General features: G+C 47.2%; 1 protein-coding gene across 1 annotated transcript in view; it reads right to left on the reverse strand.

Annotated features, from left to right (window-relative positions):
• Positions 1 to 564: 564 nt before the first annotated feature.
• Positions 565 to 18,990, reverse strand: part of LOC103774281 (protein PRRC2B-like) — a 30,309-nt gene continuing 11,883 nt past the window's right edge. The window contains 20 exon segments of the mRNA XM_008941673.1: positions 565 to 1,233; positions 1,675 to 1,756; positions 2,362 to 2,453; positions 3,138 to 3,314; positions 4,780 to 5,020; positions 5,465 to 5,592; positions 6,252 to 6,349; positions 7,509 to 7,701; positions 8,313 to 8,417; positions 9,020 to 9,106; positions 9,531 to 9,725; positions 9,865 to 10,056; positions 10,746 to 10,828; positions 11,422 to 11,563; positions 12,701 to 12,846; positions 13,643 to 13,842; positions 14,376 to 16,442; positions 17,052 to 17,251; positions 17,254 to 17,282; positions 18,005 to 18,212. Of these exon segments, the coding sequence (XP_008939921.1) occupies positions 1,093 to 1,233; positions 1,675 to 1,756; positions 2,362 to 2,453; positions 3,138 to 3,314; positions 4,780 to 5,020; positions 5,465 to 5,592; positions 6,252 to 6,349; positions 7,509 to 7,701; positions 8,313 to 8,417; positions 9,020 to 9,106; positions 9,531 to 9,725; positions 9,865 to 10,056; positions 10,746 to 10,828; positions 11,422 to 11,563; positions 12,701 to 12,846; positions 13,643 to 13,842; positions 14,376 to 16,442; positions 17,052 to 17,251; positions 17,254 to 17,282; positions 18,005 to 18,212 (4,806 nt within the window). The 3' untranslated portion in view covers positions 565 to 1,092.

Here is an 18,990-nt window from a genome sequence, read left to right on the forward strand (position 1 = left end):
TAGCCAACTCTTCTGACCCACGTGCAGCAAGGAGAATCTTTTTTTAACTTTAACTTTTGTAAATCTATGATTTACATTTTGGTGTGTTTGCCAGTCACTAAAAAAATTCCAAACCCACAAAAAGAAAAAAAAAAAAAACCCAAACAAACCAAAACAACGCACCTAGATCCAGGTGAGCACGTAACAGAAATCTGGTGGGCTTTTTCCTTAAAACAAAACCACCACATTTTGCTGTGCAAAAAGCACCCCAAAGCTACAATTAAAATGGTGCAGGTTTCAAGATTAACGCACTGATCTACTATACACCTTTAGCACACGTTTACTTCTACTGCGAGCACTGCTTCTAGCTTAAAACAAAAACAATGAAAAATTAATGAATGCCATAACTGTCCTGTTTGGTGGTTTGTTTTGGTGTTCCTTTTTTTGTGTGTTTTTTTTTCTTTTTTTCCCCATCAAATAATCTGAAACGCTGGATGATCTGAGGAATACAGACCCAAACAAACTCAATTTAGAAGAGTCATGACTCTCAACGTAGCACAGAACCGTATATAAAACTAAGCAGAGTTTTGTCAGAACATAATTTTAGCTGAAGGAAATTCTCTTCTGGAAGGAATGAGGAAAGCAGAAAGAAGGGGGGGAAATGAGAGAACATATAAAAGTTCTGCTATAAACAAAGATATAGCTTCTTTTGTAAAAACCTCAGCTGCCTTTAAAATGAAAAACCTCAAACTAACCCTTCTCCCCCAGTTGCCACTCTGCTTAAGACAGAATTAGGGAAGGAGAAGGATGGGCTTTAACAAGTGAGCGATCACAGCTACCTGTGGATGGGGCACAGGGGAAAAAAAAACAAATTAAAAAATGGCTTGAGCCACTTAAAAGTCACATGGTTGGTTTGTTTTAAAGCAAGCAGGTCGATGTCATATCCACTGTTTCAAACTGCTTTGTTGGGAGAGAGGCTTGGATGATGTCGCTGTAGTCAGTCCATGTGGGGTGGGGAACAGATCTGGTGAGATTTTCAGGAGATCCAGTGGGGTCCAGTCTAAGCTGCAGGGCCTCTCAGGCAGCAGGACCAGCTGGGCATCAGAGGTGCTCCTAGGCCTTGCTCTCCTCCACTTTGACTGCCTGAGGTTTGATTGCTCCTGTGCGCACTGGCTTCATCTGGTTTGTGGAAGCTGTTTCTTGCAGCTTTACGGCTCCCAGATTTGCTTTATTTTCATCCACCCGCTGCTTTGCCTTTGGACATAAAAAAAACAGTATTAGCTAGCACAGAGACCTCTAGGCAGATATAACCAACTGTGACTGTCATTCATGCAAGACATCAAGTTTGCTCTGAAAATCAGGTATTTCTTCTATTCTGTCACAGTTTGCTGTCCTAAAACACCCCTCACATGTAAGGATCTCCAAGTGTCTCATGTCTGGCAACACAAATAACCCATAAAACCTCCACGACAATCAACATGGACACTCTAAAAATCCTCTAATCTCTTCCTGACTTTCAAATCACACAGCACTATTCTTGGACTCAGTGTAACACCCACCTACCCGCTCTCCCTGCAGGAAAGATAACAGCTTGAGCACACAGGCCCTTCTACCCCTCCCCCTAAGCACAAGGCACAAGCGTGACAGGACAGAGGAGCAGATCCCGTGGGGTCAAACAGCACTGATGTACACTACCTGTGGTACATAGTGTCCTTGCACAGAGCCCATGCTAACTGCTGCTCCAGACGGCTTCCCGCTTGGGCTGGCAGAGCTAGGCCTGGAAATCGAAGAGTCGACAATGTTCATGGAGTAAATTCTACAACGGAATGAGAACCTTATTCATGTGTGAAAGAAAAAAGACAGCAGAAAGCAGCAGCAGACAGGGCACGTGCCTGTGTTAGGCTGAGTTCACCAGCCCAAAAGGCAACACGTGAACAAGTTAGGGGAAAAAATAAAAGTAATGGCATGTCCCACAAGGCTCAATGACCTGAAGGTTTGGTATGTCTAGACATGAGCACCTCTCGTTTTGAGGGGGCCAAGCTAGAAACTAAAATGTTTATTCAATGATCCTCAAATTTTCCACTTCAACAAGAAACACAAAAGCACACACCAATTCCAATTTGTCTTTAAAACTCAGCAAACAAGTTCATGTGCTTCCCACAAGCACAAAGGGCCAAGTAAGATACATACTGGCCTACAGCCAAAAATGAAAGCTGTGATCATGCATTTTGATACAAGTATTTGGGCTATAGTAAACATTCTACACATGAAGTTCCATGTGAATCTTGTGCAGGGATGAAGTGTGCACCATGTGGCTGCAAACAGGGAACACTACTCCTTCCCCTTTCAGACTGCAGGGGCCAAGTTCTGTAAGCATGTTACCTGTATGCATGTGGTGATGGTACAGACCCTCCGGAGGACATGTTCTGTTTACCATCGGAGAAATGAAACCCTTTTATTTCCATCTGGGAGGACTACAGAGGAAAACGAGCAAGAGACAGTATCACCTTTGTATTCACAATCTAATCATTACTTCATAAAGAAACACTCAAATAAAATCTTTGCCATTCTACCCATTGTGCCCATTAAAAGAAGCAAATTTTTTTCAGGTGAAGAAAGTGAGGCTTTTAAGTGAAACAATCTGTTTGTATTAAACCAACAAGCCAGCAGCACAAGCAAATACAGAACCTGCAAGTTAACTGCTGTGCTTTCTTTGCCCCTATAATAGACAAAACTTATGATACGAATCCATCAAACCAGACATGACATTAATATACCTACTCAAATGGACAAGCTTCACAACAGTGTGAAATATCTGGGCAGTATTCCAACTGTGTCTGGAGCTCACCACCCCTCAAGCACTCTGAGGAAACCTGTGTAAACATGTAATAAAGCTGGAGACTCCAAACTGGATCAAGGCAGGATGTGGCTCCCTGGAAACAGAATGAATCCCAGCAGCAAAACCTGAAAAACTGCTGGCCTATGCTTTGGAGATGAGGGGAAAAGGGCTCCTTCATTTTAACACCAATCCTTGGCCTTCATATTTAAAGATCCCAGACAAGCCAGTCGCCCCTTTAACAAGCACAATGAAGGAGCAAAACGTTGATGGAGAATGAGTTAAAGAACACCACGATGAACAGGCCGGAGTTAACCCTTACCTCCCTGCTGGTAGCAAGAACAGAAGGCTGGGATCCAGGAGGGAGGATTCTTCGAGGAGCTCCTACAGGCAGGTTTTGCCCCTGAGGAAGCTGGATGGACTGTGGCAGAAGCAGGGGCTGCTGGCCAGAGCCGTAGCGTGGCAGAGGAAGCTGGGAGCCAGGCACAGGCATTGTTAGCTGTGTGACAAGGACACGTCGTTAACGTACCGGTGAGAACAGCCTTGTGTTCAACACACTGTCCCCCAACACCCTGGAAGCACAGCACTGCTAAAAGGAAGCTCACAAACAGTGCAGTCTGGCACAGAAGAAATGCAAATCAGTGTAACAGAGGGACTTTCACACTGCAATGCATGTTCTGGTAGTGCTGCCAACACCCTGTCAGCTGAGCTTTTAACGTGGCATCGCTTTAACACAACTGCACTCAGACACAGGGCTTTCCTCCTTGCCTAGAACCTTCACCCTGGGTTTCAGTCTTCCTCACAGTCACTGCACGAGCGTGTTTTCACATGATGGCAGTGCCAGACAGCTCAGGGTCAGCCGTTTTGTTTGCAGCTTTGATGCCCAAACCAAAGTCATCTACACTTTCATGCCAAAGCATTTTGAGGACTGAACCTCTAGAGAAATCCATGGTGACCTCAGCTCTATGCTTTGCAGTCAGCTTCAAATTGATGATGGTAATAATTAAGAGTAATTAAACAACAACAAAAAAAATGCAGTTCAGGAGTCAAGAGCCTCCTTTTCCCTCTGATTCATCTGGTGGTTCTCAACTGCTGGATTTGGGAGGTTCTATGGCAACACTTCATAATAAATGCATAATTAAAAATTTTTTTAAAGAAAAGAGGCTGACAAAAGTTAGTAGCTTATGATGGATAATGTATTTCTTCAAATACTTCGTTTGCCACTACACTCCACGTTTTCCTCAGCTACATTACTTTCAGGATTAACTCTTGTGTCAATCACATGATAAAAAAAAACTCCTTAAAAAATAAACCTTGACATGTTGCACAAAATAAATGTAAGGGGAGTTCAAGAGAAGGATCAAACTTATGCAGAGAATCAGCACATGTCCACAAATACAGCCATGCTCACCACAGGATTCAATGTTTTTATCTAAACTATGCTTTAGAAACTTTTTAACACAATTAAAGACTTGTTAAGATGCTGCCAAATAGATCAGAAGTTGTAAATAAGACCTGGATAACAAATTATTGCTAGATGAGCTTTTAACAGAAGGTCCTAGTTACCCTGGAAGAAGTGTTAAATCTAGAGATGATTTGGATTTGGCTCTCAGAAGAGGTACTTTTAGGACAACTATTGGATCATGGCTTCCTATCCATGAAGTGCTACAAGGTTTCATCTGCATTAGATGTCTGTATTGAAGGTGGTCTGGATCCAAGTTCCACAAAGACATATCAGCAGGGACAGACAAGTAATTACCAAGAATCACATGAAGTAAGGTGCTGTATGTTTGAAACAACAGTTCACAGAAGAGTCTCTTGGGGAAATCTTTTGCCTCTTTACAAAGAGCTTAGCTCACACAAGCATATGGCTCAGCACAAACACTAGTCTCAACCTGGTCTCAGAAACAAGTGGCTGTGGCAATGCCTGTACCAGGGTGTGGTTTGCAAGCCCTGCTCCTAACCTGTGTGAGCTGAGAGTCCATCATCTGGGAGGCTCCCATCCCAGCTGCCTGGTTTAGCTGGCCTTCGTAGACCAGCGCCTGGCTTCCGTTCATGGGCTGATAGGGGGACCCAGACTGGGTTTTCACCACCTCCAAGGGCTGCATGCCAGGGAAGGCAGAATATGGAGGCTTCAGAGCAGTGCCTCCCGTCAGGACCATGGTGCTGGGCTGGGACAGACTGGGGTGCATATACACCTGAGACCTGGAGGAGAAAAACAGGCTCAAGTCATTAAACAGAATACCTTTAGAGACTACACCCCCCCCCCCCCATAAACCTTATCTAGTTTGCAACCAGCAAACAGTTCTCAGATTCTACTGAACTGACAGCTTAGAAATAAGCTGTGATGCCACTTTCCATTTGAGTTAGAGTGCTGTTTTTTTTTTTTTCACCTCCAGTTTTTAGCCCTTACAACCATGTCTTTGTATTGCAGGAATATTCAACCAAATGATGACATTGTATCCTATCCAGTTTATGCTTCAATATCCTGCACAATAAACTCTGGATTAGTAGTAAAGGCAGATTCAGGTCTGCAGGAGTTTTGCAAAGCATGAAAGAATCAGAAGTGAAAAGATTTGAACAGCTCTAGAGAGCTTGGTTTAGAGACTAAGCCACAAGGCAACAAAAAAACAAAAGGGAAGCAGTTACCTGAAGGGCTGTAGGGAGCTGTACATCTCCTGGGACTGGGAAACAGGCAGACCACCCCTCAGCCCCAGCTGGGCCTGGGCTTGTAAGGATGTGTGGAGGGAAATGGGAATCTGTTGAGCAGCAGCAGCCTGCAAAAGAAATTGAAATGACTGAGAGGTGCAAGGGGAACCAGAAACTCTCCCAGGCTGTTAAAAACCCATCCATTTCCTCTACGAGTCAGTCTGCCATGACAATTACCCACACTGTGCCTTTACCCAGCCCCTGCATCATTCCCCAGCACAGCAGTGCACTGGCAGGGAAGGAATACTGTGTATGCAGTACTGCACAGCCACTCAAGGGGGAACACAAGAGGCTTCTGATGGATACGAGGGGACCAGTGTGCTCCACACAGAACAGGTAGTGACAATCCTGGCTCCCACTTGCCAGTGTTCTTACCTTCCAGGGGCTCACCCCTACCCTATCAACACCCTATTCACTAGGGCTAGTGAAATTGCTCACCAGTATTAACTGGCTGTGGAATTCACTGAAAGCTGCTTTACCTCACACAGACGCCTCAGCATCTGCTTCAGCTAAACCCAGTCCAAAGGCACTGGTACAACAGGAGAAAAAATCCTCAGTCCTCTCCCTTCAATTTCACTAACCTGTGACACCCACTGGGAAGTGGCATTCAGGGAATAGGGAGCCACATTTAAGCCCCTTGGGGCTACCAGAGAGATAAATGACTTTTCTTAAATGTCACCCTGAAGACTCCCTGAGAAACCAGCAGCAAGCTCTGCTTCTCCCTTACCTGTTGGTAGCTCTGCTGCTGAGGTATCGTCTGAGGGACCAGGCGGGGCTGACTTGCAAACACGTGTCCATCCAGGTAGAGGGGTGGAATATGGTTACCTAGACACCCGAGAAGGCAGGCCATAAATTCAGGGTACAGGGGAGATACAGGCACAGCACGCTGCAGATCTGCAGGCCAAGATTACTTCCTACCTCTCAGCAACCAGCTCAGCAAGTCAACACAAACACAGTACCCGTTCAGAAGAGCCAGGAAAGCTCCTAAGTCCACATATCAAAGCCAGCAGCCTATTTACAGTAGGCAGCTTGCTGAGAATTAATCCCACCTTTCTGGAAGAGGCTAAATAGACAGCCTGGTTTCCCACCTCCACAAAAACAGAGACTCTAACAGTTCAAGAATTGGTGAACTGCACTCCAAACTGTTTCTAGATGCCAGAAACCTGCTCTGCAATCATCTCATCTTTGCAGGTAGGAGAGGCAGAAAGAGCAAACACTGAGACCTTCACATGAGCTCTACAAGCCATCATCACCCTAAGGGTGGCACCAGTTAGAAAGTGCTGTGCCACTCCTGTGGTTCTGTGCAGACCCAAAACACAGGATTTACAAGCAAAATTAGAGTGCATTGGGAAGGAGACCACCTGACCTGAACAATCTGTTTTCCAGACTGAGGACAGAACATGCATGAGAGGTCCTCTGGGACCCCTGAGCCAGTGAATCCAAGGACATTTCCAAATGCTCTCACCAATTCTATGCACTATCTAACATTGACTATGCTTGAGCTTTTCCTCTGACTGAAGGACAGCAACACCTTCCCACCTCCCCAAGTCCTGCAAACGGTAAGCAAGTTATGTACAAAGAGCAGAAGTGCTCAGAACATGTGACTTAAATAGCAAAATGGGCAGAGTGATGGCCAATACTGGTATTGGGACTGCTGAGGACACTGGTCTTTCCTTCTTCTATTAAGCACACAGTGAAGGGCAAGCAAGGCCTTCTCAGACATCACCAACACTTGCTGCTACACAGGGAAAGTTCTCCTTGTGCTAAGTTTATACCAGTCACACTCAAGTAACATTCTTCAAAGTGGGGATATGGTCCCTCTTTCTGTCACGATTGAATTGTTGTTAAGGATCTGTTAAACACCAGCCAGGCAGCCACTTCAGTTCAAAGCTCTTCTCACCACGCTCTTATCTACTAGAATCAGAGGGTATTTCCTAGATACCAACCAGACAATGCAAATACTGCTACTGCAGTTTGCAGGTACCTGGAATAGATGCAGAAGGTGCTACGGACGCCACAGGCATAGGAGGCATAGAAACTCCACCAAAAGAGCTGTAGCTGACACCGTTGGAAGCTCCAACACTTGAAGGGGGCTGGATGCCTGAGCCTGCGCCTCCCGGGGAGTTCTGTTCTGGTAAACTAGGAGAGTTTTCCCAAGCTTTACGAGCAGACTCCATCTACAGAAACGAAGGACAATAACTGCAGACAGTTAAAATGGGGAGGACAGTACTGAGGCCTAGAGTTGCTCACCTAGGACCTATTAGTTCAATCTAGTCTAGTCATAGTGGAACGCTGGCAGGTCTCAGGTCAAGGGGTTTCACACCAATTTCCCATGGACAAGCACCCTTCACAACACTCAATCCCCCTTGGAGTTTGCTGAGCTTTCTGAGTTTGGAGGTGGTGGTATTTCTTGCTTTGGTTTATTTTGGGCTTTTGTTGAGGTTTTTTTGTTTGTGGGGTTTGATTTATTGTGTTTTTTCTTCTTCCTCTTTAAACCATCAAGCACCTAGGATGCCTGACCAATGGCCACCTTACCCAGCTACTGAAAAAGCAGGAAAGCTCTGTTGCACTTTTCTACCATTGGCAAAGTCTTCAGCATCCAGGACTGTTGAACCACGTGCCCTTCCACCCATGTGGAATAGAACACACCCACAACTTTTCCAGAAGCTAACAAAGATTGAGCAGTACCTAACAAAACACCCTGGGAAAGAGGTCTCCATCCTCACTACTCTGACCACGGAGACATGGTACCCACAGCTAGGACAAACACACAAGCCAGCTCACTTACCTTAAGAGTGAGGTCTGCAGTGGGGAAGGACATTGGGTTCAGGCCAATGCACCGCTGGAGGTGATGGTCTCTCCGCAGAATGGGGATGGACTGCGCTAACCCTGCCTGAGGGGAGAGTCAGAAATGGGGAACACTTCACAAACTGCAGGAGAATGGCACAAGCTAACAAGGCTGGCAGAACTTCAGCTGGCAGCTCTAATAACTACACCTCAACGGATTCAATTCTCTGTGGTGCTGCACAAGAGAAGTGTCACATTCAACGGTGACCCATTCTGCTGTTGGAATTAATGAAGCTTTGGTTACGTGCAGTGACACCTCTGCTGAGTTACACCAGCCTTCTCTTCCAATGTCCATTTGACCCAGTAATTTCAATTTGCAGAAAAGTTCCCCTCCTGTCCCAGATTTGGAATCTACCTACATTTCAGACAAGATCTGTTTCTGAAAGAGCACTTTTTAAATGAAACATCCTTTAAGGCAAACCTCCAAAATCAAATAGCTTACGGACTTGAAAACATTTCAAAAGCAGCTTTGTGAGTTTCTCACATTGCTGTTCACAGCTAAGCTACAAGCTGGGCTTCCAGTGTGCACGTCCTCACACTTACAATAGTGAAATACCCAGATGGGTGGAATAAGATGGGAGAACCTTCAAAAGGGCCTGACCCACCTCCTCCCAAAAAAAAAAAAAAAAAAAAAAAAGAAATACTTACATTACTGGCCAAGGCATCCTGCAATTTGGTGACAGGGTTAGCTGCAGTGCCAGAGGCAGAACCAGGTGGCAAGCTGAAGTCAGAGTCCTGGAAAAGCAAAATCCAGAAAATTCAAATCCAGGTCCAAGAGCCACCCATCTGCTTCTCATGGTAAATGACTTTAGCCTGAATCATGACACTAGAAACTAAAGATTGTCCTCCAGTAAGCCTTGCTGGAAGAGAACAAAAAGAGCACTCAGCAGCAGGCAACCCCCAAAGGCACACAGGCTTAAATGGCCGTAATTTTGTCCCTCACCTCTGCTACCACCCCAGCTGCTCCTTGGGACAATATTTCCAAGAGGATATTACATGTTTGCCAAGACATCTTGAGTACCTGGTTTGTGTCAGTAATGAAATCTAAGGCAAATCTAGAGCTGGAAGCTTCCTCTAAATAATCCTTCTGCCTCAAACAACCTTTCACATCTCAACAAGCTCAAATCACCAAGAAGATAAAATTAAATTCAATCCTCACTTTAGGATTTACTCCAAATTCAATGGGTGGCACAGGAAGTACAGAATCCACGTGAATTTCCACCCCGTTAACAGGGGGAATATTCCCTTCCAGCCGTTCCGTTCCCTCCGAACCCTTTCTGTTTTTCAGGGAGCGTTCGTTGCCGATTGGTCCAGGCTTGTGTTCCTTGTTCTGTCCTGAGCCTTGATCTGAATCCTTAACAGGAAAGCAGAGAGGCTGAGACACAAAGACTGAATAACCCAATCTCAAGCCTTAAAAATGCTATCAAGAACAACACAACCACTTCACAAGGTCTCTCACTACGTGCTCTGGCTTGGCTGCAAATCCAGATTACCTTTTTATCAGATTGCTTCTGCACTTGCTCCTTCTGGCAGTCAGGCTTTGGGTCCACCAGGCCAGCCCCATTCATCTCCTCTGGTTTGAGGGTGCCATATGGAGAACTGCGCTGAGAGGAGGTAGCGGAGGATTCCCGAGACTCCGCGCTCAAGTCAATGCCACTATCCCCCTGGCTGCCTTTAAAACCCTGCTATGCAAAGCACGAAATGTGTTAAAGCCCCGGACTCCGACCCAGCTCCACAAAGGAGGGAAAAAAAAAAGTCCCAGAAAACAGAAAGACCACGTCCCATTCTCAAATTACTCTCTTGGTTAACGGAAGGAGCTGGACCTGCCCTGCAGCACCCCTCACTGCTGCTTTAGCTCTACACAGCCCTGAGACAAGTTAACCAAGGCACCAACCGGACTGTGGCTTCAGGATAAGGAAAAAGTGCCCCACATAGCAACTAGGCTGAGATTGCCAAACTCGTTTCACTTGTGACCCAAACCAGATCTGAACTCCGGTCTGCAGAGGTGAAGCACTCAGGAATCTCCTCCGCCCTCCCTGCAGGAAGGCTACAGCTACACGCTGCTCACAGGTATGAGGCACACAAACATGACCTATGGGGTTCCACTGCCCTCGACCACACTGCATCCAGTGAGGAGCATAACCCTGGAATAGCTCTACCAGACTCATACCCATGTGTAACACCAAGCAGCACTTGGCTCTCTAGGTCAAGATCTGAGCAGCATCAAGCTCAAATCAGAACTGCAAAGAGACAGTTTAAAATCGCACAAGCAGAGCCGAGTCGCTAAGCACAGATGAAGCAATGAGAAGCACAAGCCACCTATGCTGATATTTTATACGTACAATACCTGAAGGGCACATCAGGTGCCACTTACCTCAGTGGTGCTAGATTCAGTACCATTAAAGGTGTTTACAGGCTTGCTCCAGGAATCGCTGCCAGGAGACTGAACGGAAAGAGCTGGAAGAGAATGGACGGCAGGGTTCACCTGCTTGCAACACAGCTGTGTGCACACCTTGTACCCCATGCATCTTACACCATGAACTTCCCACTTCTAGACATGAGAGAGGATATTTTCACCACCTCAGAAGGCTAGTGCTACCCATTCCACTGAGACATGGGATAGCACAGAGAAGACAGCTATGAGACTGAGGGTAGAGGACAGGGAAGAGATTTCTTAGGCACCATGAAAGATGGAAACAAGGGAGAGATTAGCTATTTGAGGATAGAAAACACAGAAGGAGGGAACGAAAAAGGCTGAAGCAGAAGATACAGCTCAACAGGCTAGAAAATGCCATGCTGGATGTTGATATTACAAGAAGACCCAAGAAATTATGGGACTAGGAGACTAACATGGTCAACAACAGGAAGAGGATGGCTGAACAGTGGAGCTTTGAGCAGATGCTACTCCAGCTGTCAGCTAGCTCCCCTCCCACTTCCAGCACCTGCCAAGAGAAGGTTGACTTCTCTTAGGCAGACACCCCATCCTTCTGCACACACCAGAGGATTCCCTAGCTCTGTGAAACACTTCAGAACAGGCAACCCAAACTTACCTGGGCTGTTGCTCTCCCAGATCTCTGTACCTAGACTGTTTCCAGACACTGTTACATCACTTTGCTCCAAGCACAAGCTGTTCTGCTTCTTAGCAAACCGGGGAGGAATGCGAGACTGAAGGACACGGGCCTTCGCTGGTGCCTGAGAGAGAAAGGGCACAGGCTGCAGGAGCTGTCACTGCACTGGGCTAGAACAGTTCCCAGCACCTGCACACCCTGCACTTCTAAACGCTGCCATGTGAAAAGCCCCCAGTTCATGTAACAGAACTAGACAAGGTAGTTCTGGCTCTCTCCCCACTCTTTGTCTGTTTCTTGTTGTAAAATGGACCCTGTAGCTACTGGGAGGTTCCCCCAGTCTAAGGAGGCAGTGAAAAAAGCTGCCTTAGCAGCATGAGATTTTTTCCTTTTTGGGGGGGGAGGGGAGGGAGGGTAAGGGAACAGGATACAAAGCAAAGCAAAATTAACACTACAACAGACTTGCTCTGCTTAATTTCTTTTACTCCAGCTAAAGATAATTTAAAATGTCACAATGCACAGATGGCTCTTTCACAGAGCCAAGATCCAAACAGAAAGAGAAGCACATCTCTGTTAACTGCAAGGACCTTTCCTGCTACCCATTCACATGCTGTCTTCAGCTTCATTTTAAAGATGCCAAGCAAACAGGCTTTTTGAACTTTGCTTGTGAGACTCTCTGAACCTGCCACAAGGCCTCCTTGTCAGGAAACATTTCCCAACAATGCTTTTCATTTGTATGTAGTCCTCCAGATTTCACCAAGTCTCCTTTTGTGTCAAAACATTCTCTTATCCTCCAGGAATTTGCAGTCTTTCAGTGCATGTAGACAAATGCCTGCCTCTTAGGCATTATTTAACTAAGCTATCCATGCTGCAGTCTTAAATCTTTACTTATAACTCAACTCCTTTACGTTATTAGGAACACAGAATTGTCAGGGCTTCTTCCAGTTTGTTACTTTCCACAGCCAGCAACTGGCTTAGTGAGCCAAGTTGCTTTGGATGAGGATCACTTTACAAAATCCTCCTTAACTCACAATTAACCACTCTGCCAGGAAACAGTAACAGTCAGAAATCTAACTATGCTTTTCAGACCAGTAGCTCCCACTCATCAAAGCCAAGATACGTTTCCTGTATACAGAATAATACAGAATCTGTTTACTTTGGCTAATTACATGTCTTCTGCTCACCCACTCTTTGGGACCCTGTTCTTCTCACTGTAGTCCAAACAACGTCTCGGGTAAAGCTTTTTGTGCTTCTCATTCCTCACCTGAGCAGCCTGTTCCTTCTTCCTTCGCTCCTCTTCCAGCAAACGACGCTGCTTTTTAGTAAGAACCTCAATGAAGCCTTCCCCTGACATTGAACCCACTTCACTCTCTTCTGCTGCGTTCGACACCCGATTATCAATGATGGAACCTGAACGAAGCATACACGGGAAAAAAGTGCAGCTGTGTGTGCATGTAAAGCTTTATAACTGCAGTAATTTAAACAGTGCATTCCAAATAGGATCCATGCTACAAGCAATCAAGTCCAGCCAGGAGTGCAGCAGCTAAGCTCTGGAAACTACTCCACAGGAGTCTGCTGACATCCACCAGTCACTTTATTTGTGCAGGGCTTTGCTCTCCTCTGCCTCAAGATGAGCGTGCTCCAGGTGGGAGAGCTTGGGAACGTGAGCCATGTGGTAACTCAGGTAATTTCAGGTGTTGTGTTGGTTGAAAGAAACCTCACACCTTTCCAAATATTAGCAAGGACAAAGCAGGCACAAGTACTTTTGAAAACACACCCATCACCTCTGGATGTGAACAATAAAAAGCTGAGTCATGGCCTAATGCCCATGGTTTCAGAAATACTCATTTCTTGTCACCCTGCCATGAGCCCAGACTCAAATTCCCTACTCTGGATGCTCTTTCCACTTCCTTTGCACTACATAAGGTATTCTGGGCTTAAAATTTAACATCTTAGGGAGAATACTTCCATATTTCTATCTAAAAACAAACTTCATGTAAAAGAAACATTAGAGAGACTGTCAAGATTCTTAACACCATCTTTGCCATCCATGTTTTCCCTATTTAGATGCATTAGAATTTTCTTGTTTGTGTACATAAATGGGAAAATGTAATCTGGTATTTAAAATCACAGTGGATTGAATCAGCCTGGCTTGAAATCAGCCACTATGTGTTACCCCTTTAAAGAAACAAATTAAGATACTCACTTCCATAACTCAGTTCAAACTGTGACAAGGACTCTCCCTTCTCACTTCCTCTCTGCACAGTGGATTTGGGCTCCTTCTCTGGCTTTTTACCTGGCCCCTCAACAGTCTCTGAGTTTGCATGGGAGGCTCTATCCAAGCTGTAAATGGAGTGGCTGCTTCCACCACTGGTGTTTCCAAGGCCCCCTCCTTCTTCTGGAGACCTGTAAGGAAAAAATGGAAAGGAATTAAGATTTGTCACTAGAAGATGAGTAAGAGTAGCAAGAAGAAAACATATGGGCTCCATTTTCTTTACCAGTTTTCTAATCACACATCATCCTTCCCCAGCCTTTCCTCAACTGAAGCAATATTGACAATATCTGTACTTGTCGAGTCACCCAACAAACTGCCCCTGCAACAAAGCCTGTCCCTATGAGTAGGGTTCTGTCCTTCTGTAGTGTCTCCAACCCAACTGCCACACTGCTCTAACAGCTCCCCTGCTGCTCTTGCCATTAACACATCATGCCCACAGTGTCTCAGCAAATTCCATAAGTCAGGCTTCCCAGTACAAAAGCAAAGGCATCAACTGGTTGTAGAACAATGACAAAACCCCTGGATGTCATACAGCTGGATAAATGGTGCTGGAAGTCAGCTGCACTAGATGAAAAGTAACACAGGCACCAGCTCCTCACCCACAGCCCAGCCCTTCTCCAGCACCCCTTTAAGAGATGCCAGGTGTATCAGGACCTAACTTTACCTTTTGCTCTTTATCAGCGTCCCGTTCTGCTGGCTCTCGTATCTGGAGGCTGCTCCTACAGCAGCCCTGACAGATGGCTCTGCAAACCCTGCCGGCTCGGCCTTGCGGTTCTGCCTGTCGACAAGAGGCCTCTGGCTCGAGAAGCTCCTCTTCGCCAGCTCCCTCTTCTCCCCCAGGCTCCCACTCCCAAGGCCACCCTCCAGTTGGCCTTCACCCTCCGGAACTCCATCTCGCCTCTCCCGCCGCTCACTGAAGTCGCTGCTCTCAGAGGCTGTCTCCCACTCCTCGTTGGCGTGGTCTGACGAGTTCTGGTAGGACAGCTCAGGAGACCGTCTGCCCGAGATGCTGCTCTTCTCTGCGGTGCTCAGCTTGGCTCTTCCAGGCCACTGGCTGGGCAGCAGGTTGGGGCCTCCCTCCTCAGGGTTCCACTGGCCGACGGATTCCCTCTCTTGCCTGAGGCGCCTGAAGCGCGGGGGCTTGTCTTGGCGGGGGGGTCGCCGCCTCCTGAACGGCCTGTTCTCTATGTTCTCCTGATCTGCTGAGTAATCCTCCTGGAAAAAGTGCCTTTTGTCATCCAGATGGCTCTCGTCAAAAACCCGGCCGGAGAAGGAATCCACATGTTTGTAAGAATCCTGAACGTAGTCCCTGTCAGACTGCTGCCTGCTCCCAAAAGCGTCCACTGGAGAGGTGTGCCCATAGTCCTGCCACCCTGCTCCCCCACTCCTGCCTTGCCACTGGGTGGGCTCCTTAGCCATGAAACCCCTTCGCCCATAGCCAGAGTTGCTCAGTCTTGGCGGCAGCGATCTCCCAAAAGCTCTCGGCGCCCTCATCTTAGGATCCAGACTATTGTGATCATCTGAATAGATTTTGTTGGACCTCCAAGACTCTTTGAAGTCTCCCTTCTTCACATCGCTGTCCTCCCTGTCCAGCACGGAGCCCTCGTTGCTGTTTTCGGAGCCCCTCTGCCGCCGACGCTTGGGGAGCTCCTCGTACTCCGAGCCCTCGCTGTGCGTCTCGCTCGCTATCCGGCGCCTGGGCTTGCCCCTGGGGAAGTCCTCTGGCTGGTTGAACTCCCGAAGCCCTCGGCCCCGGCCGCTCCGCTGGTTGTTGTTATAGACTCCCCGGCTGCCCACGACAGCGCCTCGGCCTCTGAAGGTGAACTCTCTGAAGCCTCTTCCCCGCCCACGCCCTTGACCTCGCCCACCAAAGGCTTGTTCCTCATCAATGAAGATCCAGTTGTTTCTTTTTGTGGGAGGGAGATCACTGGACTCTCTGGGTAGTTTGTTCTCCCACGTTCTTTCTGGCTTTTCTTCCTCTTCTTCCTCCTCTTCTTCCTCTTGGGATTTCTCAGCCTCTCGGGCAAGGCTGGCTTGGGAAGAACCTTTGTCATCCAGCAGGTAGCGCGTGGAGTTCACTAGGGCCGCAGAATCATCCGACTCATTTTCTACTTTCTGAACAGCTGCTTTCTCCTTCAATGGGCGTGAGGTGTCCTCTCCCTCCAGTTTAACCTTCTCCATTTCCTTCTCCTTCTCTTCCACCTTGAGGGCTTTCAGGACTGGTTTTTTAATTGGGCCCGATCGCCGCGTCCTCCCCATTTGCTCCTGGTGCTGACCACTGGTGTTCCGGTTCTCAGGAGCCCACTCTGTGGTCTCTTCAGCAGCCTGTTTGGTATTAGCTCCTTCCTTCTTCCAGGGGTCAGCACTGAATGACTGCTCATCCCTGGGCACTTCTTCGGGAACTTCTGCTGTGGCCTCTGCAGGTTTCTGATGGTGGCTGATATCCCAGCCGTTGTATTCGGGCTTCTTCTCTGCCTGGGTAAAATCGGGCTCCAGGGGCGAGCACCTCAGGTTTGCGTGGCGGCTGCCAGCGGGACAGGTTTCCTGCACGGTCTCCTGATGCTGGAACAGGAGATCTTGGCCTAGCCTCTGGGAGGACAGGCAGCTGTCAAAGTCTGCTTGGGCCTTCTTGTCAAAAGCATTCAAGTAATCTTCCCCTCTCTCCTCAAAGAGATCTCGCTGGGTGCTCAGACTCTCTGGCCTTCCCGGAGAAGCAGAGTAACTGTCACTCCTGAGAAGGAAAAAAACAACAAGCAAAACAAAGTCAGCTAAAGCCAAGCACATCTCCAAGGGCCCAGCCTGGGCACAAGAGGTGGAAACAAATAAATCTGGGTTTGTTCTAAATTATGAAGCAATAATCCTATAAATACTTGAATGCTGGGCAGCCCTGCCACAACCCCAGGCTGTACTGCCTGGTTTATCCAATCAATGGATGATAAAGAAGCAGTTCTTATGATGGGCAGTGAAGAAAGAATGTTGGAGGCTAACTCTCTTCATGTGGAGATCTGAAAACAAGGAATTGTTTTCAGAAAGTCCCAAAGCACTAGGATACAAACTAGACAGTATAATTTTTGACTGTTTTCTATACCTACCAATGTACTGAACAGGCTCCAAGCTCAAGTCACCTTCAACTGGCATCAGACAGAAAAATGCTGAATAGCTCAGTCTGTAACCACCTTCACAACATAAACACTGATCAGTGTCAGGGTATTACCAGATCAGTATGTTGGCCTGTTCAGAGATACCTTTTGGGTCAACTCCACACTTGCTTTTCAGTACATGGCTTATGGCAGCACCTCCCATGACAGCGTGCCTGAGGACAAGGGAGTTCTGCACTCACCTGGCATGCAGCCCCTCCATGGTCATGTTGTCAGCCTGTTTTTGATGTGACAGGGAGTATCCTTTGCTCTGCAGAGATGTGTAGCTCTCCTGGCCCCACACTGGCCCAGGGTCCAAGGAAGCAGTTTTCCTTTCCACTTGCCCTGCCTGACAGTTCTGATCTTCAGACCGACAGCTGCTCCCACCGATGGGGTCCTGCTGGGGGCCTGCTGAATCATGGGCTTCATAATTCCTGGTCATGACAGAGTTCATACCATTAACACTAGGATCTCATAGCCAAGAAGAGTTAACAATCCACAGCTAGCTCAAGACCCCTTCTTTCCAGGGCAGCAGGTGACTACAGCCATGGGAACTTCTTTGGTAGAGGGGAGCCTGTGCTTGGGAAATACACCTGGAGCAATACAGAAAGTGACCCAGCTTTCAGAGCCCAGCCTGCACAGAACACTACACTATTGCTGGCTTGGGAGCAAGTCTGTGTGAAAACAAACCACAAACTCAGGGGAACAATTTATACATCCTAATGTTTACATTCATACCTCTGAAGATCAGCTACAAGATAGTAACATGCTAGGAGGACAGTTCAGAAACTAAAGGACTTATCTGTCACATTTCTTGAAGGAGGTCTATTAGTATTTCACATGATTACACTAACTCCCAAACTGATCCTTCTCCTCCAAGGGACAAGATCTGCTTTTACACCTGCTAAAGCTCCAAAGCTGTTAGGGAAGATCTCCCATTTCAGTGCACAGGATAGCAGATGTCCCCCTTCCCAACCTCCTCTGCTCCCTCACCAGTTCTCAACTGCAACTGACTCTCTCATCCCTAGAGAAGGTCAATCACAGCCAGCCGGGACACAAAGTCTGGATGGACGCAAGATGGGTGAAGCAGAGCAACTTCCCAGGTATGGACCAACCCAAACAGCCATGATGAAAAGGAACAGAGACCACTCCTTACCTGAAGGGTGAAGGGCTGAAGGGTAGAAGTCCACAGGGGTGCGACTCTGGGCCATGCGAGGGTCCATGTAGGAGGGCATCATCATCCAGCGAGGATCGAAGCCAAGCATCTGGGGGTGCGCTGGGTAGAACGTCCGCTGGGGATGGGAATGGGATGGGGGAGGATAGACTTGCTGCTGCTGCCAGTGCTGCATCTTGTACAGCTGCTCCTGCAGGGAAGGAGGATGGGCCATTTGACATGAGTGGTCATGGAGCCAAGAGTCTCACTGGTGAACTGGCCAGCCGAGCAGAAACACAGTCCATGTGCTAGAGGCTCAAAAGCAGACCAGATGAGAAGGCAGAGAAGCCAAGAGCAACTCACTACCAACTGGGAATGTGGCAGTAGTTGGTATTCTCCCAATATCCACAACAGCCAGAATACACTGCAGCCAGAATCTCACACCACTAGGGGCCAAACTACAGGGCTATCTGCACTGGATCAACTTTAAGACTGGAATTTGCATTTTCTCAACACTTCTAGAAGAGGCAGGACAGCTTCCTGTCAAACACGCTTTTCTAATTGGAATCAGATACCTTAGAAGATGTCACTCTTTGGAGAAAATCCAATTTTACGTTAGTGTGCACACATACATACGTACATATATATATTAGATCTATTCACATTAGCCAAATGGATAACAACCACCTAAACTCATTTAAAACAGCTATTTTACAGTATGTCCTGTGCATCCTCCAGAGGTGGCCTAACACCTTCGGGCTGTGTCCCATCTCCCACGTGGCCAGTCCACCTTCCTTTAGCTGAGGACCATCACAATGCTCATGTGATTTGACATTTAACTTTTGCTAAAGGTCCAGGAGGAACCTACATTTGAAGGGAGCTTCGTGTACCAAAGAAAGCAAAAAAAGGTAAACAGCTCCAATTAACAGGAAATAGGTCTATATACCCATCAAACTTTCCACCACCTTTTCTTACTAAGCTTACAACAG

The sequence above is a fragment of the Merops nubicus genome, unplaced genomic scaffold (genome assembly GCF_000691845.1).
Source record: "Merops nubicus isolate BGI_N331 unplaced genomic scaffold, ASM69184v1 scaffold7316, whole genome shotgun sequence".
Lineage (NCBI taxonomy): Eukaryota > Metazoa > Chordata > Aves > Coraciiformes > Meropidae > Merops > Merops nubicus.